General features: G+C 32.6%; 4 protein-coding genes across 7 annotated transcripts; 2 read left to right on the top strand and 2 right to left on the bottom strand.

Moving 5' to 3' along the window:
* Positions 1 to 1,878: 1,878 nt before the first annotated feature.
* LOC123911627 (S-adenosylmethionine decarboxylase proenzyme) lies at positions 1,879 to 3,331 on the top strand. The gene has a single exon (XM_045963085.1). It carries the CDS (start codon positions 2,069 to 2,071, stop codon positions 3,149 to 3,151), a length of 1,083 nt encoding a protein of 360 aa, XP_045819041.1. The 5' UTR covers positions 1,879 to 2,068; the 3' UTR covers positions 3,152 to 3,331.
* Positions 3,332 to 10,704: 7,373 nt separating this feature from the next.
* On the bottom strand, positions 10,705 to 21,591 carry LOC123911626 (F-box/FBD/LRR-repeat protein At1g13570-like). 2 transcript variants are annotated; one of them, XM_045963082.1, is made up of 5 exons: positions 21,508 to 21,591; positions 18,041 to 18,973; positions 17,746 to 17,907; positions 17,252 to 17,599; positions 10,705 to 10,830 (listed from the first exon to the last, which is right to left on the bottom strand). In XM_045963082.1, the coding sequence occupies exons 2-4, from the start codon at positions 18,959 to 18,961 to the stop codon at positions 17,270 to 17,272; spliced, it is 1,413 nt and encodes a 470-aa protein (XP_045819038.1). In that variant the 5' UTR covers positions 18,962 to 18,973; positions 21,508 to 21,591; the 3' UTR covers positions 10,705 to 10,830; positions 17,252 to 17,269. The 2 variants fall into 2 exon arrangements, with proteins under 2 accessions (XP_045819038.1, XP_045819040.1); XM_045963084.1 differs by lacking the exon at positions 10,705 to 10,830 and having other exon boundaries at positions 17,037 to 17,599.
* LOC123911625 (protein NSP-INTERACTING KINASE 2) lies at positions 11,020 to 16,643 on the top strand. Of its 2 annotated transcripts, XM_045963080.1 has the most exons (12): positions 11,173 to 11,374; positions 11,519 to 11,629; positions 11,843 to 11,981; positions 12,094 to 12,165; positions 12,242 to 12,385; positions 12,590 to 12,661; positions 12,750 to 12,809; positions 12,924 to 13,018; positions 13,543 to 13,692; positions 13,773 to 14,114; positions 14,727 to 15,106; positions 16,085 to 16,643. In XM_045963080.1, exons 2-12 carry the CDS (start codon positions 11,530 to 11,532, stop codon positions 16,403 to 16,405), a joined length of 1,875 nt encoding a protein of 624 aa, XP_045819036.1. In that variant the 5' UTR covers positions 11,173 to 11,374; positions 11,519 to 11,529; the 3' UTR covers positions 16,406 to 16,643. The 2 variants fall into 2 exon arrangements, with proteins under 2 accessions (XP_045819037.1, XP_045819036.1); XM_045963081.1 differs by having other exon boundaries at positions 11,020 to 11,629.
* Positions 21,592 to 23,539: 1,948 nt separating the features above from the next.
* LOC123911623 (F-box/FBD/LRR-repeat protein At1g13570-like) lies at positions 23,540 to 26,338 on the bottom strand. 2 transcript variants are annotated; one of them, XM_045963078.1, is made up of 5 exons: positions 25,994 to 26,338; positions 24,876 to 25,708; positions 24,469 to 24,627; positions 24,061 to 24,361; positions 23,540 to 23,838 (listed from the first exon to the last, which is right to left on the bottom strand). In XM_045963078.1, exons 2-4 carry the CDS (start codon positions 25,689 to 25,691, stop codon positions 24,065 to 24,067), a joined length of 1,272 nt encoding a protein of 423 aa, XP_045819034.1. In that variant the 5' UTR covers positions 25,692 to 25,708; positions 25,994 to 26,338; the 3' UTR covers positions 23,540 to 23,838; positions 24,061 to 24,064. The 2 variants fall into 2 exon arrangements, with proteins under 2 accessions (XP_045819034.1, XP_045819035.1); XM_045963079.1 differs by having other exon boundaries at positions 23,540 to 23,795; positions 25,994 to 26,175.
* Positions 26,339 to 27,910: the final 1,572 nt, after the last annotated feature.

Here is a 27,910-nt window from a genome sequence, read left to right as displayed (position 1 = left end):
TGCATATTTTTTTTTCAAATAATAATCATAAAAGGTCATATAATAATAATAATAGGTCATAAATGAGTAGAATATGATATGATATGATATGATGAAACGTCTAGGAAAAGTAGTAAGGACAAGACGGTAATTTGAATTGGAACAACTCAGACGCTTTTCACGGTCACGGACGGCTGTTAAACAAACAAACCCTCGCCCCACAATCTAACCCTATAAATACACACTCACCTCACAATTCTTTTACACATTCAACGCAGCGCAGCCCTCTCATTTCGATCCTATCTTATTTCAGATCCTCCTTTTCTAGGGTTTCGTTCATCCTCGTTTTCTCCGCGCTTTCTCTTCCCACTTCCCACCCATTCCTATCGTAAGGATTTTCATCATTCCTTTCCAATAATTCCAACCTCTATTATCTTTCCAATTCCTTTCATTTCTTTACGTTTTACTGTTTCTGATTTTTTTATTTTGATTTCGATTTTTGTAGATTTTGTTCGATTTTATCTCGGTGGGTTTAAGGCATTGAAAGCTGCGGCATTTTAATTTGATCTTATCAAAACAGGTACATGTTCTTCTTCTCTTTTTTTTTCTCACAGATTTTACGTTGTTCTTCTTCTTTTATAAAGCATTGAATTTAATTTTTATTTGTTTACTTGGATCTGATGATATTTGTTTATTTTATTTTTTTATTTTATTTTATGATTTATATCGTTTGTTTTATTGAACAAGGATTGATTTTTAATATTTATTGATTTTTTGATTTAAATCGGTTTATTGAATTTTGTGATTATTAGTATTATATATGTTGATTTGTCAATTAGAATTTTATGTTTGTTGATGGGTACTTGATATACTCAATTTCATTTATATGGTTTGTTTTATTGAACAAGGATTGATTTTTAATATTTATTGATTTAAATCGATTTATTGAATTTTGTGATTATGAGTATTATATATGTTGATTTGTCAATTAGAATTTTATGTTTGTTGATGGGTACTTGATATACTCAATTTCATTTATATGGTTTGTTTTATTGAACAAGGATTGATTTTTAATATTTATTGATTTAAATCGATTTATTGAATTTTGTGATTATTAGTAGTATATATGTTGATTTGTCAATTAGAATTTTATGTTTGTTGGTGGGTACTTGATGTACTCAATTTCATGTGCATGGATCTGTATTTGATTTTGATTGTTATGTCCATATCCAATTTGATTAGTTGGGACCTACCATTGTATTGTTTGTTGGGATTTGTTTCCTTCCACCCTTAAATCTTTATCACCACTTTATGTACTCACACTTTTCATTATTGATTTGAAAGTTTGATTATTTATTTTTTTCATTGATTTTTCTTGAATGGTCTTTATTTTAAAAGGTTTCATCTATATCCATTTTTAAAAAATTACTTTATATTAGTAAAAAAAACAATTTTTTTTATAATTTTATTTTGCTTGGTTTTAAGAGTGAAAGTTGAAACCCTGGATTGGTGTTTTGTGCAATTTTGTTGTGGTTTTTATATGCCATCTTCTATCTCATTGTTTCTATGTATTGTGGTGATTTTACATACTATTGTTCTAATCTCTATTTTGATTATATTGTTGCTAACAGCGTGAATGAGCTAATGGAGTCTAAAGGAGGTAAAAAGAAGTCCAGTAGTAGTAGTAAATCTTCATCATCATTATTCTACGAAGCCCCCCTCGGATACAGCATTGAAGACATTCGTCCAAACGGTGGAATCAAGAAATTCAGATCAGCTGCTTACTCAAACGTAAGTTTTCTTTCATTTGAATAATGTTAATAATGTATATTGTTGTATTGGATTCTGTAATTTTGATTGTTAATAATTGTCTTTGTTATAATTCTTTTGCAGTGCGCTCGCAAGCCATCCTGATATTCTCTACTGATCCTCGTTCCCTTGCATGCAAGCAGTTTATTATTAGTTTTTTTTGTTTTCGTTTAGGTTTATTCACTGCTCTCCTTCAAAAAACATCTTTCCAAACCCTCTCTTTGCGATTGTACTCTTTGTTTTTCTCTTTGTTTCTTTTGCCTTTTTTCCTGTTTGAACTATGGCCATGGCAGTTTCTGCGATTGGTTTCGAAGGATTTGAAAAGAGGTTGGAAATATCCTTTTCCGACCCAGGACTATTTTCTGACCCTCACGGGAGGGGTTTAAGATCTCTCACAAGATCCCAATTGGATGAGATTCTTGCACCAGCTGAGTGCACCATTGTTTCTTCCCTAGCGAATGACGATGTTGATTCTTATGTTCTATCTGAGTCCAGCCTTTTTGTTTATGCCTACAAGATCATAATCAAAACCTGTGGCACTACCAAGTTACTGCTTTCAATCCCACCCATACTGAAATTGGCCGAGTCCATTTCCCTTAAGGTTAGATCTGTGAGGTACACCCGAGGCAGTTTCATTTTCCCTGGTGCCCAGTCTTACCCTCACCGCCACTTTTCCGAAGAAGTGGCTGTCCTTGATGGCTACTTTGGTAAGCTTGGAACAGGCAGCAAGGCTTATATCATGGGTGGATCCGATGAAGCCCAGAACTGGCATGTGTACTCTGCCTCTGCAGATTCCGTCTGCCCAACTGACTCTGTCTACACACTCGAGATGTGCATGACCGGCTTAGACAGAGAGAAAGCATCAGTTTTCTTCAAAAATCAATCAGATTCAGCAGCCCAAATGACCGACAATTCTGGCATTAGGAAAATTCTTCCAAATTCTGAGATATGCGACTTTGATTTTGAACCTTGTGGTTATTCAATGAACTCTGTTGAGGGTGCTGCTGTTTCTACCATTCATATTACTCCAGAACACGGTTTCAGTTATGCAAGCTTTGAGACTGCTGGATATGATTTGAAGAATATGAATCTGAATGAATTGATGGTGAGGGTGCTGGCTTGTTTCCAACCAACTGAGTTTTCTGTAGCTGTTCATGTCGACAATGCAAGCAAGTCATTTGAGGAGGTCTGTATGCTGGATGTTAAGGGATACTGTCGTGAAGAGAGTAGCCACGAAGGGCTTGGAATGGGTGGTTCTGTTGTCTACCAGAAATTTGTCAAGACATCCGACGGTGGGAATTCTGACTGTGGCTCGCCTAGATCAACACTCAAGTGCTGGAAAGATGAAGATGAAGAAGAGTAGCTTTGTGTCTTTATGTTCTGTTTCTATTAAATAAGTGTTTGCCTTTTTAAGGTTGAACTCATTGTTTTCGTTTCCTGTCTTTTATTTTGTGTTTCCGTTTATGTGTGGAAGGTTTATAGTACACCTTCATTGTTGTTTTCATTTGAACTTTGCGATGAAATAAAGTGCATGTTATGGGAATTTTTTATTTGGATTATTTATCTTATAATTTTCAATATTCATTTAGAAAATGTTGTTATTTTCAATGAAAATTGTACTTAATGTTGGAATTAAGGAAAATAACAAGGATAATTATGACAATTTAATAGAATGATAATGAGCTTCCCTCCTCTCCCCTCCAAATCAGAAAGCATGTTGCAGTAGTTACTTGCCATGATATTTCCAATATGTTTGTCATGTGTGAAGTTAGACTATGGGGACTAATTGATCCAACAATTAATTTGTGCAAGATTCATGCTGTTATTGATGAGAAACCCCTTATAATGTGCCATAATCTTAAATCTAGTTGCATCTTATCTAAGGATCACTTTTATGTCATTATTGCAAGATTGAGATCAATTTTGACTTCTGAATCTGCTTACTACCGACTTGAACAAGATTGTGAAATGGTGAAAAGGTACATGGTGACAAATTAAAGTTAGGGTCTTGTTACATGTTAAGAGGTGTACATGGGTTGGGCAAATCCGGTCGACCCGGTCAAACCCACCCAATCAAACCCAAAAAAGTGGGTTGGGTCGGGCAAGTGGGTGGGTATGGATTTCAAAAATGAAAAACCCATAAAAAAAGTTGGGTTACAGGTAAAACCGGACCCAACCAAAAAAACCCACTTACGCACTAGTGCTATGTTTTTTGAAATATTTTTTATGAAAATACTAAAGATTTTTCCATTTGATCATTAAATATTTTTTATATTGAAAATAAGTTATACTATTTTTTAAGAAAATAGAAAGATTGAATAATTTTTATAAACAAATATGATAATTTATCCCACTATTTAAAAAATAAAAAGAAAAACTTGAATAATTTTCATGAACATATATTATAATTCATCATTTAGTTATTTGATATTAAAAAAAACAAAAAAAATTATTTGGGTAGCAAACTATCTAACCAGTAAATTAGTGGGTTTACACAACCCGGCCCAATGTTATAACGGGTGGTTATTTTCCTCGACCCAATTCGAAGTATCCTATGTGGTTCGGATTTTGGTTTTGGTCAAACCCAACCCAATCCGGCCTACATACACCCCTAGTTAAGATATACCAAAATAGAAATTCAATATTTAATGAAACAAGAAATTTAATGCTTCAAAAGTCAAAATGCACAAATTAACATTTAATAATTTCTATTTTTGTTTCCTGTGCCTTAAGGGCACAAGTTAACATTATCCTTAAAGTTAAAATTCAACTTGCACAGGGTCAATTAAAAAATGTTTATGCTTGGGATAATGCTTGTGGTGTTTTCTTTATTACGGGTATTGATATTGACGATCCAAGGCCAAGGCGAAGTTTATTGCTATTATATTTTCTTCTATTTATGAGGATACATGCCACTCTTTCTTTGAAGCTTGGACAAGTTCCTTGTTCTTTTTATTGTGTGTTTGCTCATGTGGACCAAGTTAGAAAGGATGTTGATCTCAATGATATTTGCATAAACATCAACTTTCTTAGTGAGGTGGGGAAGACATCCATTTGGATCATTTGTGATCAGTTTTTAATTTCTTGTGCTCACTTCAAACAATGGGATCCCGACCAACATTTGGATATGTATGGATCAACTAGGTTCTCACAGTTCAAGCAATGGGACCCGGGTAAAATTTGTGCTAAGTGCAATTTCTACAATCTTGAGGACAATGTTGGTTTTAAAGGGGAATGTATTGTAATGAACCCACCAAATTGGATAGACCCAAATAAGAGTTAGTCAACTTCAGTCAAAGAAATGAGACTATGTGAAGAAATTAGTTACTATTAATACTGTAATCAGGGGAGGATCCACCACCCGGCATGCCCTGGCACGTGCCCGGGCTCAGCACCTAATTTTTTTTTTTTAGGGTTGTTACTTTGATCTGAAAATTCGAATGTTTGAGTAAGAATTAATAAAATTTAAGTGTATATTCATAATCCTCATGAAATTCTGAGCAAAATGGTATATTTACTTGTCCAATTTGGTGCTAGAATTGAAAAATTCGATTTATGATTTTGGTTGTTTTGGAAGTTGAAGATGATGAACAGTAGATTAAAGGGTTGTTTTAATATATATTTATATATATTAATGAAGCCTCATTTAGACACAAGCGTGTGCACTAGCTCAGTGGCTGAGAGATGAATTGGTCCCATAGGGTGCCTGTGTTCAACTCTCAACTTTCTATCATTTTTCAAAACTTTATGTTTATTTTGGTTTTGTTTTCTTTATTTGTTTACATATATATTATCAAAATTACCCTTTATTTCATTTAAGTTAATTTTATGTTATTTTCTTTATTAAACATATCTAAAAATCACAAAAAAATCTTTATAAAAAATACTAAAAATATCAATTTTGTTTCCCTTTTTATATATGGTAAAAATAGTAAACAAATATATTATTATTGTTTTTATTTGATTTTAATTTTTTACCTCATGCTTAAGTATAACCCAAAATACCAAAAAAATATTATTCTTTTGTGTTAATCTCAAATATGTTAAATATGTTGTAATTCTACTTTCTTTTATATGTAGGATTGTGGAGAATTTATGACTTCTACTTATATAATTATTATGAATCAAATATTTAGATGAAATTCTTAAAATTAATTACTTTTATTATAATTTAAGTATATAAATAATATATATATTATTAGTTTAAACCCATCTGATCGATCCGAAAACCTTAAACCAATAAATATTTGTGCATTTGTGGTTAAAATTATGCCCGGGCTTAATATCATTTCTGGCTCCGCCACCGACTGTAATAGGGGTATTGTGTTAGTTATGTGAATTGTGAAGTTTGTTACTCTCTCCCTCTAAACTCTATATTTTCAAATCTTTGTATTGTTCCACTCACTCGAGTTGGATTTGTTTTCCAGAAAATTCAATACAATTTCCTTTATCTTTATCTTTCAATTTTACTACCATTACACTCATTAACCATTTTGATTTTAACAACGGACATAACTTTTTATTGTAAGACTTTTTGAAGAGTTATTTTGCTTCATGGATATTTTTTAAAGACTCTATAAATATATTTATGATCATTAGAATTAATCCCAACTTTCATATTCTAATATATTAAGATAAAAATATCATTTTCTTACTAAAACTTTTAAACATCATTTTGTGAAACCTTAATTATATTTTCATATTTAAAAAAGTTTACGAGTAGTAAGTTATATTCATTTGAAAGTTATTCTATTTTTATCTTCAAATAAAATATCCTCAACTAACACCATTATTATTAATTAGACTCGGGTTGTTACAACCCTATTTAAATTCTTCGGTTACAAAACGATATTGAAGTCTTGAAGACATTATTATGTTGCTCTTATTACTTGACTCCTGAGTCCTAGAGATCTATATAACTATATATAAATAGCATAACAGTTACTTCTTTATCCATGCATACATTTCTATTGAGTTTAGTTCTTAGTTAAAAAAAAATCACTCTTTCAAACCATGACTCCTATCTACACTCATGTGTCCGTTATAGTAGCTGGAAAAGCAAATCTAAAGTTGAAAGTTCGAATAGTTCATGTGTGAAATGTAACAGACAAATACAAACCAATTGAGGTTACATCTATGAATATGTTGTTTGTTGATGAAAATGTGATGAACTATCTTAATATACTTTTCACATTTTCACAAAATCTCTATTGATGTTTTTTTTTTATATTGATTTTCCCCCTTTTTTTACTTTGATCATCCAGTGTGATAAGATTCTTGCTACTGTGGGAAAGTGTTTGATGTCAAAGATAAAAAAAATCATTGAAGAAGGATCAACATATAAGGTTGAAAATATATTGGTTGGAGAAAGTGATAAGTACAAAATTACATCACATAAGTATAAGTTGAATTGCATGTTTACTACTACATTACCAAGATCGATGCTCCACACATTTCATTGAACCATTTTGATTTTATGCCATTTCAAGATATTTTGAATTCAACCGAAGAAGAAAAAAATAGTTGGTAATGATTATTAGCTTTCGTTTTAATTTAAATCTCATATATTGATTGATATTTTAATCTAAATAATATGTCTCTATTTTAATTTTTTTAGATATTATTGGGCAAGTGATTGAAAGAAGTGAATTCAACATTATAATATAAAATACCGCATAACACTCGTACATCGCACGAGTGTGGGACTAGTTTATTAAGTGAACCTCTTTTGAAAGTCGAGACAGTGAAATCATATTTGAATCTACTTTTAGTTTTATTTCTTTCTTTTATTTTATTCAGAGTTTCAAATTTCCAATAGCCATATTAATTCTCCATATATAAGCCTCGTTTGAATTAGTTTATTTTTGAGTTTATGCAAACAACTTATGCAATTGTTATGTATTATTATAAGTTTGTCAAAGTAGTTTATAATAAAATAGCTTATAAAAATACAATTTTCACTAGTGTGTGGGCTTATAAAATAACATAAAACTTAATTTATATTGCATAATCTGTTTGTATATGCTAAAAAGTAAGCTAATCCAAACGAGACCATAATTACTTTGATGTAAGGACACTTTGTATTATTCAGTCGGCATGTGGATAATTTTTATTTATTTATTAAAACCAAACTATATTCATTCATTCAAATTGATTATGAATAATTTATTCGAAAAAGAAAAAAATGGTTATGAATAATTACTACGTCGTAAGAGTGAGAAATTCTTTAGTGCAAATAAGGACCTATTTGAATATGGCTTATTATTAAGTTTATGAAAATAAATAATTTTTTATATTATTTCATAAATTTTCAGTAACAAGAATTGTATTTTTATAAGCTATTTTTTCATAAACTAGCTTAAAAAACTTATAATAATACATAAACTTTATTTATTTGACTAAGTTATTTCAAATAAACTCAAAAATAAAACCACCAAAATTCTCCTCTACTAAACTTCCTTTTTCTTTCCACTCATTTGTTCTTTGTTTTTCAAAACTCCTCTCTCTCTCTCTCTCTCTCTCTCTCTCTCTCTCTCTCTCCAAATTCACAAACAAAGGTTAAGATAGAATAATTTGTGTTATGTTAGCAAAATTTTGATAAAAAACAATATTGATGATTTTAGCAAAATTTGGAAAATCTAAGTAGAAAAAAATTGATGTTATGTTAGCAAAATTTTGTTGAAAATAATAATAAAAGTTCCTATAAAAGCGGGAATGAAATGGACATTACACACCCTCTCCTTCATGACACAACAATGATAGTAAAAATAAAAAGAATAGTTTGAGAGAATTCATAATAATGTGAGAAACAGCTTTTGCTTTTAAAAGTAAGTTGCTTTTGGCTTGTTTATTAGAGGAATTGTCTGTTGAATGTGATTTATTTGGAGACAAAATAAGTGATTGAGAATCAATAAAGCTAATTCAACTATGATTAATTAATTACAGAACAATATAAGTAGTATGTAATAAGAAATGACCAAAGAAAATAAAAGGAAAATTGATTAAATGGGAGAGAGATAATAGCATCCACAATGGAAATACTCATTTTTAGTATTTAATTATACCCCACGTGTACACATCACTTATTTATAATTTTTTAATAATAGTACTTAATAAGTACTCAATCCCTCCAACACACATCTCTTAAAAAGTTCTAAATAGACCCTACAAATAATACATCTCACTAATAACTATACATCATTATAAATAGAACCCACAAAAACAAAATAGGAAATAATAGTTATTATAAAACCAGTATCTATTAGATACTCAAATGAATATTGCTACGATGATATTACCTAATAATATCATGAGTACGTACTATAGTTGGAGATTGTCTTTGTACCAAAAAAAATAGTTGGAGATTGTCTTGTTGACCCAACAAAGATCTCGCGACAAGGAGCTATTGCATCACCAATCTCAACCTCATTTCAATCCTCTGGGATTCTCACTTTATCTCGTAATACTAATAAATAATTGAATAAAAACATAACAAAGTGGAGTTTGGTTTATGGTATTTAAGATAATGGCATATCCTTAGGACAAAGAATGTCTGGATTCTATTTTTTACATAGGGATGACAAAAAAACCCAAACCCGAGAGACTCATCCGAACCCAAACCCAAATCAACGGGCGAAACTCGATTTGACTGAGTTTGAGTTTGGGTTCGGGTGACATCCGATAATATGGGTGTGAGTTTGATATCAGTCAAACCCAAATCCGAAATTCATACTCCCACCCGAAATATTTTATAATTACCTAATTATCCCCATAGTCTCCCTCAATTTCCTTGGAAGACCTTAAATTTTAGTTGTAATTTAATTTCTTGAAAGTCTATGTTGTAATTTCTTGAAAGTCTATGTTTGAATTTCCTTGGAAGACCTTAACTTTAGTTGTAATTTAATTCAAAGTCTATGTTGAAATTTAATTTCTTAAATTTGCAAATTATTTTCAAATGTGCTGCGGGTTTGGGTTTGTGTGGAAAAAACCCGAACCCAATGGGTGTGGGTGTGGATGTTGTTTTACCACCCGAACAACCTTTGGGTTTGGGTTTGGGCTTAGGTGATGATTTCAGGTATGAGTTTGGTAAGTGTCAAACCCGCACCCATGGACACCCGTTGCCATCCCTATTTCTACGGTAACTAATGTACTCTTTCTTATTTGTTTTATATGAAATAATTTTCATTAAATAACTCATTTACAATTATTCAATAAATATGAAAATTGTATTGTTTTTTATAAAAAGGATCAAAGGAAATATATCAAAATCAGAGATACAACTTCATGCATTCATTCTTTCCACTTTATATATTTTAGATATTAGTCGTCATTCAATCAAGATCAAACGATTTAAATTTAATATTTTAAATTATAAAATAAAAAATAAAATATGTTTTCTCTTAAATCATCTGATCAAACAATTTAAATTTAGTATTTTAAATTATAAAATAAAATATGCTCTTAAACCATCTGATCAAAATCACACGGTCACAAATTCTCCAAATGGTTTTTAACATTGACAATTGAGAATCTCATTTCCAAAATAGCCGCATCTATTATTTCTCTCTCCTCATTTTTGCCAGCTAAACACTCTACATTTGGTTGAATGGAGAGGAGGCGAGGGATTTTAATGGAGGGGTGGGAAGAGGAGGGAAGATTTTATATTTATGTGGTTGGTTCAAAATAGAGGAGGGGAGACGAGGTAATATAAATTTTAGCTACATAATTATATGTTTGGTTCAAAGGGAACAGGAGGAGTTGTAAAATTAATTAATTTTTTTTATTGATGTTTAAAATAATAGAACTTTTTTTTGACTAAAACAAGATATCCATTCATTCAAACTTATAGAGAACATTAGATACAAACACAAATTCAACATTGCCCAAAATGAAAAAAGATGAATCTGCAAACAAACTCACAATATCTAAGTTAATAGCATAAAACGACATACTCATGTCTTCAGATCTGCATCATTGACGACCTTGTCATTGGTTGAATTAGTAGTTGATCAAAGTGATCTGTCAATCTGAACCAAAAGAACACTGCAACAAGACGTAAAAGCAAATGAACACCGCACCAAAACAGAAATCAAACGAACACCGCATGAAAACGGAAAATTAAACAATGTTACATTGAGACGGAAAAATCACAAAAGTACAAAACAAAACATAAAAACTCTAATTTATGTGAAATCCACTTATTTAAATTAAACCAAGAGAGAAAAAAAAAATATACACTAGTTATTAATTTTCTAATTAAGCTCCACTGAATCCAAACTTTCACAGTGCTTAACAGATAATACTTCACTAGCTATTATTTTAATTATTTTCAAATAGTGAAGGAATAGAATAAAAGTACTACTAATGTGTAGAGACCAATGCATGATTGAAGGAATTTTCTTTTTCAGCCATCTTTTGCATATATCTAGAAAGTGGTTAATGGTGTAGTGGCTCTTTACTTTAATTATATATTCTTTGCTTTGCTTTCTTTTTTTGAACCATTGGTTAAAGATGCTATACTGCTACTTTTTTCAAGTCATTTTACTACTTCCTCTCTGATTCAATTCTGACACAAACAAGGATTAAAGTGAGTGCAACTCTATTAGTTTGTTCCTCTTCTGATGTAAACATGACCAAGTTGAATTGAATCTTTCAAAACCAACCTACTCTTTACTTACTCATTTCCTTTAAGATAGGAATAGAATTTGACCAAGTTTGTTTTGGTATTAAGTTTTCAACTCAATGGAAAGGAAAGGAGATATAGCTTTGTTTTGTTTGGCTTTGTTCTTCATGTGGACTTCAGTAACTGCTTTGCTTTCTCCTAAAGGTGTCAACTATGAAGGTGAGACTTAGCTAAGAGCACTTTCTTCACTTCAAGTACTAAATTATTAATACTAATCTTTGTAGCACCGACACTTCCAAGGAAAGGCGTGTTAGGTGTTCGACATTAGTCTGTGTCAGTGTCATATCTGGTATTTGTATCTGGTTTAGTGCTTCATACATACTAATAAATATGAGTTTGATAGTTATGTATATATCTTTGTTGAACATGCAGTTCAAGCTTTAATTAGAATTAAGAATTCTTTGGTGGATCCTCATTCTGCTTTGAATAATTGGGATGCTGAGTCTGTTGATCCTTGTAACTGGGCTATGGTCACTTGTTCTCCTTCTCCTGATCATTCTGTTGTTGCCCTGTAAGTAAAACTTAGAACAAAAAAAATACTTAATTTTCAGCTTTTGTTCTTGTTTAAGATTTTATTTTACTTCTTGTTTCATCCTTTTTTTTTTTTCTTTCATATTTGTCAGTGGAATTCCAAGCCAAAATATATCTGGTACTCTCTCATCAAGCATAGGTTCCTTACCAAACCTTCAAACTGTGTAAGTAACCAATTATAAGCTATGGTGAGAAAAAAGCATATGGAATCAAGTTTTTCTTAAGCAACTTTTGTTGCAGGCTGCTGCAGGATAATAATATCACAGGACCAATTCCTTCTGAGATTGGAAAGCTTCAAAAGCTTCAAACTCTTGATCTTTCCGACAATTTCTTCACCGGTCAACTTCCAGATTCTCTTTCTCATATGAAGGGTCTTCATTATTTGTAAGTTCAAGAATGCTATATACATACTACTCCGACCACAATTATAAGCAAAAGTCAATTTTTCAGATTCACTGAATAATATATGTATCTAGTCTATACTATAGAACAGATAAACCATGTTAAGAATACAATTAATTCATCTATAGTTAGTTTTGTTACACGGGAATGTTAAGAATCTGATTATAGAAATTTGAATCGAAATAGGCGGCTAAACAATAACAGTCTTTCTGGACCAATTCCTTCATCAGTAGCTAACATGTCACAGCTTGTCTTTCTGTGAGTCTCTCCTTCAACTCTTCAATCATTATTTTTTTTTCTATTTGATTTTCAATTAATAATTTGGTTTTTTCTGAATTTTGTTTAGGGATCTTTCTTTTAATAACTTAAGTGGACCTGTACCTAGATTAAATGCTAAAACATTCAAGTAAGTTTTTGATTTTTTTATTAATTATTTTATTTCCTCATTTGAATTATAAAAATCTAATTAATTCTATTCATATGTTTTGAATAATTGTATTTTATCATTCTTTTGTAACAGTATTGTAGGCAATCCCCAGATATGTGCAACTGAAGTTGAACAAAACTGTTTTAGAACAACATTAATTTCTTCTGTTATGAATAATAACTCTCAAGGTAATCATGGTTTCTTTGTACTTCTCCAAACTCGTGATGTTTTCATTTGAAGCTTTTATTATCTGTCATAAAGTGCTTTTATTTTGACTTAAAAGTTCATTCATGATTGTCTAAGTCTTAACTAGTGCTTTTTGGATTTCAAATCTATTTCATGAGTCACTGTTCAAAACTAGTATTCATTTTATTAAGTTTTTTTTCATATTTATATAATGATTGCTTCCACAGTTCTCCACCTCTATATTTATTTGTCAGCATGAATTTACCTCGAGTAATAAGCACTTGTGATATTGTTTCGGTTATGAAAACAGCTTAATATCTATAAACTGTTTTCAACTTATTTATGTAACCTCTCTAGGATAGATTATGTAACATCTTATAGCTTATTTGAAAACAGTTTGACTTTATGTTTTGTTATAGAAATAACTTATATATAACTACTTATATGATAAGTGTTTATGCTATAAGTGCTTAATTAAGTTGTTTATGCAAACAGACCTAACACAGTTTCTTGAAATGCTTCTTAGATTTACAATCCTCTAATAGACCAAAAAGTCACAAAGCTGCCTTAGCTTTTGCTTCAAGCCTAAGCTGCATCTGCTTACTAATTCTGGGATTTGGCTTCCTTCTGTGGTGGAGACGAAGATATAACAAGCAAATATTCTTCGACACGAATGGTTAGTGATGGAATCAAAATAAACTGAAGCTAATCTGGTGTGCATATTTTAATCATCTTTTTTTCCTGAATTATTTTCAGAACAATACCGCGAAGAGATTTGCCTTGGAAACCTGAAGAAGTTCCATTTCAGAGAACTTCAAGTTGCTACGAATAACTTTAGCGGCAAAAACTTAGTTGGAAAAGGTGGTTTTGGGAATGTTTACAAAGGTAGTCTCCGAGATGGTACAGTTATAGCAGTAAAAAGGCTCAAAGATGGTAATGCAGTTGGTGGTGAAATCCAATTCCAAACTGAACTAGAGATGATAAGCTTAGCTGTTCATAGGAATCTTCTTCGCCTGTATGGATTTTGCACGACAGCTACAGAGAGGCTCTTGGTTTATCCTTATATGTCTAATGGTAGTGTTGCTTCTCGTCTAAAAGGTAACAGAAATTATGCATCTCTATTAGTAAAAAGAAGTAATAAACAGCTATTGATTATTATTGTGTTTGCTTTGGTTGAGGCTGCGCCACCATCCTTTACATTGTTGATAATTGTGGTTAAATACGGATGATGCAGCCTCAACTATGGTCTCACGGCTACGGGGACATAAAAAACCTTAGTGATGCAGCCTATATCGTAATTGCAGACCCTTTTCTAAAACCATAGTTCCAACTTACATAAAAGTAAAACTACAATAAGAAAAGTGGTGTTAACTGACATTAATTGAGTAACCAAATGTATCATCTTGTTTATAACTAGCACCGCGATCCTCTATATTGTTAAGAATTATGTGTCCACCAAATTATATAGGGTCCACATAATTTGGTGGGATCCATGTAAATTTTAACCGATAAAGAGAATGTGTTAAAAAGTGTGTCAGAGAGTGTGTTATTAGCGCTCCTCATGCGTAGAAAGTACCTTAATATAGTCGCATAGACTTAAAAATCATTGATGCGGCCTAGGTCGTAGTCGCAGACCCTTTTTTAAAACCCTGGTTCAAAATTCGGTTTACAAAAGCATGAGTACTAATTTTCATTTTTAACGAAATACAGGCAAGCCATCTCTAGACTGGGCTACAAGGAAGAGAATAGCATTAGGAGCAGGAAGAGGCTTACTATATTTACATGAACAATGTGATCCAAAGATTATTCATAGAGATGTAAAAGCAGCAAATATCTTGCTTGATGATTATTGTGAAGCTGTAGTAGGAGACTTTGGTTTAGCAAAACTATTGGACCACAGAGATTCACATGTGACAACAGCTGTGAGAGGAACTGTAGGACACATAGCTCCTGAATACCTATCAACAGGACAATCTTCAGAGAAAACAGATGTATTTGGATTTGGAATTCTTCTACTTGAATTGATTTCTGGACAAAGAGCTCTTGAATTTGGGAAAGCTGTTAACCAGAAAGGAGCTATGCTTGATTGGGTAAGTTAAAACTGAATTGGTTCTTTTGTACTTTTAATTTTTGTTGTTTTTGTTAGTTTTATTCAACTAAGAGACAAATAAATATGCACTCACAAATAGTTCATATCACTTGTCTTGTCGTACTTGTCTTGGATAGTGTTTATGTCAGACACTCAAAGAAACTTTGAATACTCATATTTTCACCCTGTTACTTCTATTTCTGTTTTAACTTTTATACTGATATATTATTGATGAGTACCACAGTAGTTTATTATGCTATAAAGACTCAAGCTAACTTCAAAATACTAATTGTCTATTTTGAGTTAGGATTTGTATTTTTTACTTTAACTATAATATATACTAATCTTAAGCATTTTTTGGTTACAACTTTTAAAATTTGACACAAACACTTATGAGACTCAAACATGTTAATGGGTCAAATTTATAATAGTAGAGTTTTATTAACGTTAAATATGTTATTAGTTCCAATAAATCGACAAGTTTAACCCTAACATAAATTTATTCAAATTTAGTTTCTAAAGAAGTAAAATCACTTATTTTTGTAAAAACTACTAATATTAAATAAAATTTATGTAGAAACTAAACATAAAAAGTTGTGATTTATACGTTCGAAACATATATTAACCCTTGTTAATATATAAGCTAGATTAGATGTCCCAACATAAACGGCCAAGTCTATGGTGCACAGGTGAGACAAGTCTTTCACCATGTACAAACTTGTTTTCACCATTGGATCCATGTGTTACATCACATCTCATTTGATCCAACGGTGAGGCTTATTGACTCGATGGTAAAAACAAGTTTGTGCTGGTGAAAAACTTGTGTAGACAAATCCAACATATACTATACTATATACAACTATGACATGGACACTATACAACTTAGAGCAGTCACAGATTCATAAATTCAGAGTTGTGGACACTATGCATATCTTATATGTGCTTAATAGCTGATAGAATTCACTGACTAAAATTGCAGGTAAAGAAAATACATCAGGAGAAGAAAATCGACGTGTTAGTCGACAAGGATCTGAAAAACAACTATGACAGGATAGAATTAGATGAAATAGTTCAAGTGGCTCTTTTATGTACTCAATACTTACCAAGTCACAGACCAAAAATGTCAGAAGTTGTTAGAATGCTTGAAGGAGATGGACTTGCAGAGAAATGGGAAGCTTCACAGAGAGCTGAATCAACAAGAAGTAGAGGAAATGAACTCTCGTCTTCAGAACGTTATTCTGATCTTACCGATGACTCTTCATTGCTTGCACAAGCGATGGAACTTTCTGGACCAAGATAACATACAATGTCTATGTGTGTGTAACATTCAAAACTATGCTAGTTTTGTTTTACTGTACAAAATATGATTGGAGACACTAACGTATATAGATGTTGGTCTGTTATGTGTTTTGATAAAACTATGCCAAGGGTGAAGATTTTTATGGGAAAGTTTCATTGAGTACTTTTAGCTTTGTTGGAATAATGTTTATAAATAGTTTGTAATCATAACTGCTGATATTAATTTGGGATTTGTTTCACTGGTGAGTTGTAACTATGCTTAATTTACTTGGTATTCTCCATTATTATATTAAAATAGTAGATATTGAGTGCATAGTAGAGCTTAGCTTGCATTGAGATAAAACATTCTCACTTGTTTGATCATACATATGTTACTAGTTTGCATAGAAAATCAAAATATTTTTTCACACATTGATAAGGATAGAGTATACTTGGTCAGGATAGTTTAAACAAAAGCTCTATTTTGATAAAAAGTAGCAGATAGCTGATAACCTAGCTAATAGTGGGTAGCGGATAAGCTCGATGATAGGCTTAGTGGGTTCAATTTGTAGTGGTTGAACTAGTTGACAGATATGAAATGACAAAAAATATATTTTTAATTAATATTTATTTTATTTCAATTACGATAATTAAGGTAAAATTGAGAAATAAAATTATAAGCTATAAAAGCTGAAGCGCTACTTAAAGTAGCATATCAAAAAATGCTGTAAACTCGTGAGAAAAACCTATTACCAAACACATCTATTTTAGTCATATCCACTATAAGCTCGAAAAATGATAAGCCAAAGCAGCCGCCTAGGACTCATAGTATCCAATTGAATAGACTGTGGAAAGAAATTTGGCATACCGGTAGAAGGTATCCTCCCTAATCGATCGAACTTGGAGATAAAATGATTGGATAGTTGCTGCGGATGAAATTAATTCCTGCTTTAGAAGAAGCTCTTGGAAATTTCATCAATTCAATCAACATCTTTAATTGGCATTCCTTATCTAGTATACTAGGAATGATAATCATTGTCTCGAGGACAGGTGAACAGCCAAGCAAAAATTTGATAAATTCAATCTCATGTAGCACACCACTCATGTCTTCCAAATCCACAAATTTAAGTTTGCTAAGTACAGAATCTGAGGGGCATTCATTTTTCCAAAAATCCAAATCTTCTGTGGATGTGGAAGCTGCTATGTCTGATGAACCCTGCCAAATTCAATTAAATAAACATGAAATAATAGACAAATATTTGATTATATGAATGATATGTAAAAATTAATAACAGAACTATTCATTGTCACTTTGTAAAAACGGGTGAAATTTACTCAACTGTGCAATGAGTAGGGACTTACTGAAATGCCAAGCTTCTTTAGGTTGGGAGAGCTTGTAATCAAGCGAAGGACTGTGCGTCTCTCTTTCATATCCAAAAAATTTACTGGAGCCATTTGAATCCTCTCCAAATTGTTAAACATTATTGCAAGATGTCTTAGATCATGATTACCTATGCTCAAATACTTCAAGAACATGTAAAAATGAACAAGAGGTTAGCCATACATCATAAAAGAACACCATTCATTTGTTGGTAACAATGATGGCGAAACTATATGCAAGAATAAACTTTAAAAATAGATAAAAATCAAATGTTACCTTTGTGAAGTCCATAAAGCTATCAAATCTCTCAAGATTAGGCACACTGCCAAGAAACTTAACAAAATTGCAATTTGAACTTAGTTTGACATGCTCGGCAAGGTCATGAGTCATATACATAGAAACAGATAATTCAACCAAAAGTGGCGTATCTACTAGACAAAGGTCCTTGAATTCACCTTTGAGAAACAGGTACTTGAGCTGCGGAGCACGGATAGTAAGAGCTAGACTATCACACCATATAAGTGAAAATTTCTCCAACCGAGGGCAACTTGAAATGAGTCTCTCAATCGCTTCAGGGGGTGTGAAAACACGATTAAAACTGAGGCTGTTTAAACACGGAAATCCCTTAAAACTATGAGGAAGATCCAACTCACAGCACGAGAGGTTCAATCTTGTCAATTTCTGACAAGTGAAAAGGCAGGAAGGCATTCTAAAATATTCATCATTTCCTAATTCAAGAGTCAAATCTTGAATATCTTTCCTCGAAAGGAAAAGAATCCACTGATCTATTTCAGGGCAGCTCTGCAAGAAAAAATGCGTAATTTCGAACTTATGAACTGGCCCTTGGTGAAGAAATAACACCCTGGAGATAAACTTGACAACACTTTCCTGAAGAGCTTGTTGATCGTAACAGATAGGGACACTTTTTTCATCAAAAACAAGATGAGTAATGGAAGACCATTTGTGCTTCCACTTGCTTGACAAAATACTTGTTCTCAAAGCATCTCTTATAGGAAGTTTTATCAGAATGCTTTCTATAATGCATTCAGGAAGGTCACTGATCAAATCAGGACACAAAACATCGCCTGTTTTTATGAATCCAACAACACTATTCTTAACAGAAAAATCTAACATTCTACTCAAACTAATTTTGAAATCATTTGTATTTTGTAGCTTGGAAATCCAAGATTTGTCCATTTGTAACGGAACCTGTATAAGTAAACAATGACGGTTTGTAAAACAAAACTTCACAATATTCAAATGCAAAATATTGTAGTGATTAAGCAATGTGTATATAAACGTTGTCATCTAACTAAATAAAAGCATTAAGAATTATTCAAACTAAAGCATTATGAGAAATTAAAATAGACATTACTGACAAGTAACAAGGGAACTACACAATAAAATACAAAGAAAGGTTATAGAAACCTCTTTCCTCAAAAAAATTTCAACTCCATCACCCCATTTATATATTATGTTTGTGAGTAGGGTTATAAAAATCAGCCGTGGTGGTTGGCAATGGCAGAACTTTGACAGACTGCCAATGTAAAATGTCAGTGGCATTGCAGTTTCCGTATGCTGGGGCAACGATAGTTGCTACGCAAATATTGAACATGGCGCTGTTGTAGGAAAAAAGGAAAAACATGATCATGCTTCCGAGGTAGGCTTACGCCATCAGCCATATGTATATGACGGATTTTTTGCTCGCTGCCATAACCCTCCATCCACCATAAATTGATTTGTAGACTATCTATTCCACTTCTAAATTCTAATATATTATTTTTTTTGGGTTACCATGACATTGGTACTGTAACGCCCGGGTCTGACGAGGGCGGGGAGTGGTTGTCGGTGCATGAGGCATGACAATTAGCGGCTCCTGGTAGCTTCTAGGCAAAAACGAATCACATCGGAATGAGAGGGATTCTGAGGCTGTGCAGGTTTCAGATTGCATGGTCGAAGGAAGGCTTATAAGGATTGATGGGTACTACCTATACCAACAAGATGCATCTTCTTTTCGGTAGCTCATTCGATAAGAACTCCACAATTAAGCGTGCTTGACTTGGAGTAGTCTTTGGATGGGTGACCTTCTGGGAAGTTTTCCCGGAAAGCGTGCGAGTGAGGACAAAGCATGCTGAAAAGACTCGTGTTGGTTTGTGGGGTCAGTCGGTTATCCTGAAAGCAGTTTGGGATGTTACAAATGGTATCAGAGCAGACCTCTCCCAGTACGATGTGGTTCGGGGACGAACCAAGCGGAAGCTGGTGGGCATGTAACGCCCGGGTCTGACGAGGGCGGGGAGTGGTTGTCGGTGCATGAGGCATGACAATTAGCGGCTCCTGGTAGCTTCTAGGCAAAAACGAATCACATCGGAATGAGAGGGATCCTGAGGCTGTGCAGGTTTCAAATTGCATGGTCGAAGGAAGGCTTATAAGGATTGATGGGTACTACCTATACCAACAAGATGCATCTTCTTTTCGGTAGCTCATTCGATAAGAACTCCACAGTTAATGCTTGACTTGGAGTAGTCTTTGGATGGGTGACCTTCTGGGAAGTTTTCCCGGAAAGCGTGCGAGTGAGGACAAAGCATGCTGAAAAGACTCGTGTTGGTTTGTGGGGTCAGTCGGTTATCCTGAAAGCAGTTTGGGATGTTACAGGTACAAAGTATTCACCGGCATATAGTAGTGACTAATCTCCGTCGGGGGACCTTCGGAACACACAAGGTGGGTTCTCCCCTCTCAACTGAATTTTCTCCATACACAAGAGTCAGGAATCGAACCCCTGACAACTTGCTTAAGAGACCCAAGATCCTTACCACTTGAACCAATTCATTGTTGGTAAATTCTAATCTATTCTAATCACTACACAATATCATTTTATATGACTTCTAAACTCTACATTTGCTATCAAGAGCAATCAAAATTTGATAAAGCAACAAAACAAATATTCCAAAAAACATCAGTTTATGATTAAGCATTACACTTACAGGGACTGTGGATAGAAATTAGATATTAAATATTGACATCCTGTCATTCAAATTAATATGCATATTTCATGTTTATTCTATAGGAGTTTATGTAACTTTACTTTTTACTATTATAGAAAGGTAATGCAGTGGTTATCTTAGCTAGCATCTAGTTGAGATGCATGCTTGACATCTAGTTGCATACTTAGAGACATGGTTAATGTGGCTGATGCGACGCAATTGCAGTTGTAATACTGTTACGTATACCTCTAAGACTGTTATGTTGCAGTCGCAAATCGCAATTGTATATCATATTCATACCACAATTTAAAACGATGCACTTAGAGATACATACATTTATATAAGCTATTTCACAGGCCTGTTTAAATTGATTTATTTAAACTTATTTACTAACATAGTTTTATGAGACTGTTTGTAAAAACTCATGAAAACAGCTAAGGATGGGGTAGGTAGCTTAACTGGTTTGAACCAAGGGTTAAAAGTGTTAACTTGTAAGGTGTAAAAGAATCCGGGTTCAAGTCTCTCTGTAAAGGAGAAAAATACTAACATTAACAACTAATTAATTATTACTGATTTTGGCCTTATGAAAACAGCTTATGACATTGTTCATAAACTATTTGATCTTTTGTTATAAAAATAGCTTATACATAAGCGCTTAGCATGCTAATATCTAAAAAAACAGCTACAGAGTCAAAGAAAGAAAGCGGTTGTTAAAGAAAGTAACATAGAAAGGTTGATGAAATTAGGGAATAACGTCCTAACCTTGGCACAGAGATAGCGACAGAGGACGGAGAGTTAAACCCTTGCGCGTGGTGGAGAGCGCCAGTCAAAACCTTACTTGCGAGTGAAGAGAGTGATGTGAGAGATACCTTTTATATTTTTATTTGAAAAACAGTGACAGACAAAATTGGGATTAAGATTTGACTGCAGTTGATTTTCACACGGTTTAAATTTGGACAATTAATTATAGATAGAGCGGTGCAGATTATTTCTGTTATAAAATCAATTAAAACTATCTCGTATCACAAAAAAAAAAAAAAACTATCTCGACCTCAAATTTTAAATCAGACGGTATTTTTTTAACACTGCGTGAATAAACATGGAATCTGTTTCTTTCCGCAAAATTGGGGGTTCAATTTATCAACAAATGAATGTTATTCTCAAAAAAAAAAAAAAAAACAAATGAATGTTTATTTTTTTATTTTTTTTTACTTTTCAATTTTTATTATTTGTTTTAGGGGAGTCAAATTTAAAATGGCAATCAACCTAGGTTGCGTTTGACCTGTTTTTTAAAAGTTTAAAAGCTACTTTAAGAATAAAGTTAAAAATTTAAAATTAAAGTTTAAGTTGTTTGGTATTTATTATTTTTTTCAATTTAAATATCACTTTTAAGTTAAAATCTGTTTGGTAAAATATTTTTATAAAAGTTTTGATATTTTAATACAAATTAATCATAAATAATAGGCTTATGAAATTCATGTTTTTTTAATAAAAAGAAATAAATTATACTATGTAGACACGTGATTTCAAAAAGATAATTATTTTATAAATAACAAATTTAAAACGCGATGTAAACAATATTTGGATAAACATCGACAAAAGATAATAATAACAAAGACCAAAAAAGATAATAACAGATAATTATCCTAATAATACAAACTTAAAAAAACGATGTTGAATTTGTATTTATATTTGATGCACTCTATCAATTATTGAAATGAATGAATATCGTTATTTTTTAAGCCACTTATATTATATATTATGTTTTCTTCACTACAAAAAAAGACACTTCTTATTTTAAGAACTTTATCAAAATTGTGTTTGACCGCACTTCTCCTTAAAAAAAATAGAGAAGTAAAAAATAAGTAGACCAAACGCAAGCCTTTGGTTTTTTTTTTTTGGTAAGAAGCCTTTAGTGTTTAACTTAATTGGTTTGTTTTGTGTTACATGATTGGTTTGGTTTATTTTAACAACTTTATCAAAATTGTGTTTGACCGCCCTTCTCCTTAAAAGAAATAGAGAAGTAGAAAATAAGTAGGTCAAACGCAAGCCTTTGGAGTTTAACTTAATTGGTTTGTTTTGTGTTACATGATTTACGGGTTTGGATTTAACGCACTTACTGCGTGCACGCGGTAACTGCTGTTGGCCGTCCCATCAAATTTTAATGGTGTAGATCAAATACTGTAATAAACTATTAAATTTATGTTGCATACAAATCTAAATCATTTGATCATAAATCGACGGCCGAGATCGACTAATGCGTGTAACTACAAGCCTAAAACATCAGCTGATGTCCAAGATTTACCAATACAATTCAACAGCAATATATGAGCCCCACCATACTCCCATACATGCTTTTTCTCACTTGGCAGTTACCACACCACCAACATCTATATACTAAAAGGTTAATACTGACTGAAACAATTTCCAGCCAACCCCATTCAAAAAATATATAAATTGCGCAAATTAAATACATAACCAACAATATTTTTTAGTTAATTGTTAGTTTCAGTGCTTTGCGCAAAATGTATTCACTGACTACAAATGCAAGTGAAAAATAATCTATCAAAGGAAGAAGTTTGATCTGTTTGTTGACAACTAAAAGAAAAAACAAATATGATACTTTTGCTTGCTGAAAATCATCTGAACTAGTTATGTGTGTACTCAGATTATTGAAGTAGATGGATTTCCAAGAAAATGATAGGCTCGAAGAATTGAATCAATTAGTAGGCAGAGCAACATAAATCTACTGTTATGATCATATAAAGCAATGTAACTTTGTAAAGGAAAGAGCTGAAATAAACTGGACACACTGGTACTCATGTGGCCATTCTCATATTATCCATGAACATATATGAACCATTGCAAGGTATAAGAAATAAGCTCCTTAAACAAAGTCGCCAGCATTAAACAATTGTAGGTTTAAACATCATTATCATTATTTTATGAAAAACATCAAATAACTTATGCTGCAATACACCAAATGCAGGACTGTGGTAGGCAAGTAACTCTCAGCATATTCCATAAAATTCCGAGGACAAGCAAAACACCTGCAACGAGTTAAATCATTTTATTTTGAAAGAACTTGCATCCCTGCAAAAGAGATAGGAAAGCCATGCAAATCAGGGAATTAAGAGATTGTATTTGAACAACTGAGGAATAAGAATTGAGTAACTATTATCAAACAACTACAGGTACAAAAATAGTACAATGAAAGGGTATGTACATAATTGTATGCTAATTGTAAAAATAAAATAAGTAACAATGGAAACAATAGGAAGGACATAAAAGAATGCATTTGGCAACATAGCCCACCATTTTAATCTCCGCGGATGAAATAAATTTCTGCTTTAGTAGAAGCTCTTCGAAATTTCATCAATTCGACCAACATTTTCAATTGACATTCCAAATCATACATAGAAGGAATGATACTCATCGTCTCCAGCGCAGGTGAACAGCCAAGCAGAAATTTGATAAATTCTATCTCATGCGGCACACCACTCATTTCTGTCAACTTCACAACTTTAAGCTGACTAAGTATAGAGTCTGTAGGGCATTCTTTTTCCCAAAATTCAAAACCTGCAGCATATGTGGCAGCTGATATGTTTGATGAACCCTGCCGAAGTCAATTCCATAAAGCATGCAGTAATAAACATTAAATACTTGATTATAGTAATGACATATAAAAATAATAACCAAACTATGCTATGAGTTAGGACTTACCGAAATGTGAAGTTCCTTTAGATTAGGAGAGCTTGTAATCAAGCGAAGGACTACAAGTATCTCTTTCATATCCTCAAAACTTACTTGATACATTTCAATAGTCTCCAAATTGTTGTACATTATAGAAAGACGCCCTAGGTCATTACCTATGCTCAAATACTACAAGAACGTGCAAAAATGAAAAAGAAAGAGGTTAGCCAAACATCACAACATAACACCTTTGCTTTGTTCATCACAGTGATGGTTAAACTATATATATACAAAAAGAGGGTAGCTCGGCTGGTAGCTACTAGGGACATTTTTTGGAGGGGCCGGGATTCGAACCCTGGATTCCCCACTTCTCCACACTTATAGTGTGTCTAGCCACTAGGCTACTAAACCAAAAAAAAAAAACAACAAAATGTTACCTTTGTGAAGTCAATAAGACCAACAAGCCTCTCAAGATTAGGCACACCACCAAGAAACTTGACAAAATTGCAAGTTGAACTTTGCTCCATGTGCTCGGCAACATCGTCAGTCATATACATAGCAACAGATAATTCAACCAAAAGTGGAGTATCTACAAGACAAATTTCCTTGAATTCGCCTTCAAGACACAAGTACTTGAGGTTTGGAGCGCAGACAGTAAGAGCTAAACAATCGAAGTATGACAGTGATAAACTCTCCAATAAAGGGCAACTTGAAATGAGGCTTTCAATTGCTTCTGGGGATATCAAAACCTGATGAAGATTGAGGCTCTTTAAACACGAAAATCCCTTAAAACTAGCAGGCGGATCCAACTCGCAACGCGAGAGCTCCAATCGAGTCAATTTCTCACAACCGAAAAAACACGAAGGCATTCTAAAGAATTCACCACCTTCTGCTAATTCAAGATCCAAATCCTTAATATCATTCCTCGAAAGGAAAAGAATCCACTGATTTATAGCAGAGCAATTCTGCAAACTTGTATTAACTATTTGAAACTTATGAATTGGTCCTTGATGAAGAAACAACAATCTAGTAATAAACTCAACAACACTTTTCTGAACAGCTTCTCGATCGTGACAATTAGGGTAACATTTTTCATCGAAAACAAGCTGAGTAATTGTCGACCATTTATACCTCCACTTTCGCGACAAAATGCTTGTTCTAACAGCATCTCTTATAGGAAGTTGTATCAAAATTGTCTCTATAATGCTTTGTGGAAGGTCACTGATTAAATCAGGACCCGAAAAATCACCCATTATTTTTTATGCTTCAGCTAAAACACAACCAACAAAAGGGGGAAAAAAAAACCTAAATCAACTCAATTTGCAAATTAACAATTCTAATTCTACCACACAGATCACATAATAAACAAATAAATCATTCATTATTAAATGTAAAATTCAGAACTTGATACATGACTGAAGAAATGTAGCAAAACCTAGGAGCTATGAAAAAAACAATTTTGCAATAAAGTGAACATTTTTTTTTACTGAATTGAACAAAAACATAGGTACAGAGAATGAATTTGGTAGCATTGAGAAAAGAAAATAAAACTAACCAGATTTGAAGCAGATCTGGGATTGAAAAGAGGGAAGTGAAGTGGATTGGTTTAAGAAAGGGGAGAAGAATGAAGGTTGAAAAAGAAGAACAAAATTATGATCGATCTATTTATTGTTGTTATGTTATGTGTTTTGGGTTGGGTGGGATTTAGATCACGGTGGATGGAGAAAAGGACAAAGTCGCCGTTAAACACTGCTGATTACGTACTTCTTTTATTTACTACGCGGTAAAATATATTATGCAACCGCTTTAATTTATGCACTTTTATTTAGACATTGCAGTTGCAATATAATCCAAACTCGCGTGTCCGTTTGTTTTGCCTCGATTTTGACGGTGAAAATTCAAATGATTGTGTTTTGGGTTTGAGTTTAGATTTTTCTTGATTTTGAAAGAGGGGGGTGGAGACTGGAGAGGATATGGGGATATTGATACCCATTTTGTACCCGTTTTCGAATCCGCTCCGTTTATGTCTAATTACATTTTACCTCTTTTAAAGTATAAATCGGTAAACAATATCTTATATTATATTAATATGTTTGTGTTTATTTTTAAGTTGAGTATTAAATAATCCTGTCAAAAAATTTGAGTATTATATAAAGTTGTTTTTCTATTTATATTCTTTGTTTAAAAAAAATCATATTGTCGAAACAGAATAGTTTTCAACTTTTACCCATCTTTTACTAGTAAAAGGAAGGTTGGGTTGCTCATAGGCAAGCATTATGATGATGTGTCACTCTAAGAAAATGTTTCTAATCTCTATTAAAATCTTTTACTTATTTCTTTTAATTTATTAAATTAAATCTAAAAAAAACTAAATTAGCATCATCATAATTGTATGAGTAACCAAAAAAATCATCATAATTGTATACCTTTTACATTTCTCCAAATATAACTTATAAAATGAGAAAGTTTAGTGACTAATAGGTTCACTCTCACTCTTTATAACCACCACCCCACATTCTTTTTCTACTCATTTCTAAATCTTAATATTTGACATTTTCACTCAATCTTTGAGAGTATTTCTATCATTGTGCTATGTATTGATATCCAACATTTTCTTAGAGTGACACATCATCAAAATGCTTGCCTATGAACAACTCAACCTTCCTTTTACTAGCATCTCTCTTTGAATTGAGCATATTCCTTTTCAATGAATGAATAATTTCAGCGGCTACTTTGTTATTGTTTTTTAGCAGTAATAGCTATCTTTATATTATAAAGAAATAAAAAACATAAATCTTCCCATACAAAAACGAATAAAAGAAAAAGGAGAAAAAAATCGTGTTTTTTTGGATTGGTGTACTGCGCGCATGCCAATTGCAAAAAAAAAAAAATTAGGTACGAAATCAGTGCGTACTAGGGGAGTATCCCCTACACGTACCGAATAAATGTTTTTGACAAGCATTGAAGGAAATATATTTACCTCCCCCCTTAGAAGCTTACAACGATCAGTTTCTCTCTCTCTCTCTCTCTCTCTCTCTCTCTCTCTCTCTCTCATTTTTACTAAAACCAATTACATTAAAACACTACTAACCTTTTTCCATCAAGTACACCTAACCTACTACACTCTTCCGCTTCCCCAAGCTTCCACCTCTTTTTACACTCACCTAAACTTATCATTTCATCACATCTCACCTTCTCCATACCATCTTTCCTTCTCTACCACAAAAATGGCCCGAACAAAAAATCCAGGAAGAAGAAGCACAAGAGTCATCCCTCAACCTTCATCTTCATCAACACCTCAACCCCTATCTCCACAAAGAACCTCTGATTTTGTTTCCAACTCTCAAAATCAGGAACATGCAACCATTATTGACTCATCCGAACCCTTAGATCTTCAACCCATGTCACAAATTCTCCCAACACAAACCATTGAACCTTCTATTGAACCTTCTACTGAACCTTCTGAGAACAA

Source organism: Trifolium pratense, linkage group LG2, assembly GCF_020283565.1.
Source record: "Trifolium pratense cultivar HEN17-A07 linkage group LG2, ARS_RC_1.1, whole genome shotgun sequence".
NCBI lineage: Eukaryota > Viridiplantae > Streptophyta > Magnoliopsida > Fabales > Fabaceae > Trifolium > Trifolium pratense.
This window is presented reverse-complemented; position numbering and strand designations above follow the sequence as displayed.

What these genes read in the sequence shown, in the direction of transcription:
- LOC123911627 (XM_045963085.1), top strand. Translation starts at nt 2,069, where the DNA reads ATGGCCATGGCAGTTTCTGCGATTGGTTTCGAAGGATTTGAAAAGAGG.
- LOC123911625 (XM_045963081.1), top strand. Translation starts at nt 11,530, where the DNA reads ATGGAAAGGAAAGGAGATATAGCTTTGTTTTGTTTGGCTTTGTTCTTC. An exon ending in GATCATTCTGTTGTTGCCCT is followed by an intron (nt 11,982 to 12,093) that starts GTAAGTAAAACT and finishes CATATTTGTCAG; the next exon opens with TGGAATTCCAAGCCAAAATA. An exon ending in TTACCAAACCTTCAAACTGT is followed by an intron (nt 12,166 to 12,241) that starts GTAAGTAACCAA and finishes CTTTTGTTGCAG; the next exon opens with GCTGCTGCAGGATAATAATA.
- LOC123911626 (XM_045963082.1), bottom strand. Translation starts at nt 18,961, where the DNA reads ATGGACAAATCTTGGATTTCCAAGCTACAAAATACAAATGATTTCAAA. An exon ending in GCTTTATGGACTTCACAAAG is followed by an intron (nt 17,908 to 18,040) that starts GTAACATTTGAT and finishes ATGTTCTTGAAG; the next exon opens with TATTTGAGCATAGGTAATCA. An exon ending in TAAAGAAGCTTGGCATTTCA is followed by an intron (nt 17,600 to 17,745) that starts GTAAGTCCCTAC and finishes TGAATTTGGCAG; the next exon opens with GGTTCATCAGACATAGCAGC.
- LOC123911623 (XM_045963078.1), bottom strand. Translation starts at nt 25,691, where the DNA reads ATGGGTGATTTTTCGGGTCCTGATTTAATCAGTGACCTTCCACAAAGC. An exon ending in GTCTTATTGACTTCACAAAG is followed by an intron (nt 24,628 to 24,875) that starts GTAACATTTTGT and finishes ACGTTCTTGTAG; the next exon opens with TATTTGAGCATAGGTAATGA. An exon ending in TAAAGGAACTTCACATTTCG is followed by an intron (nt 24,362 to 24,468) that starts GTAAGTCCTAAC and finishes TGACTTCGGCAG; the next exon opens with GGTTCATCAAACATATCAGC.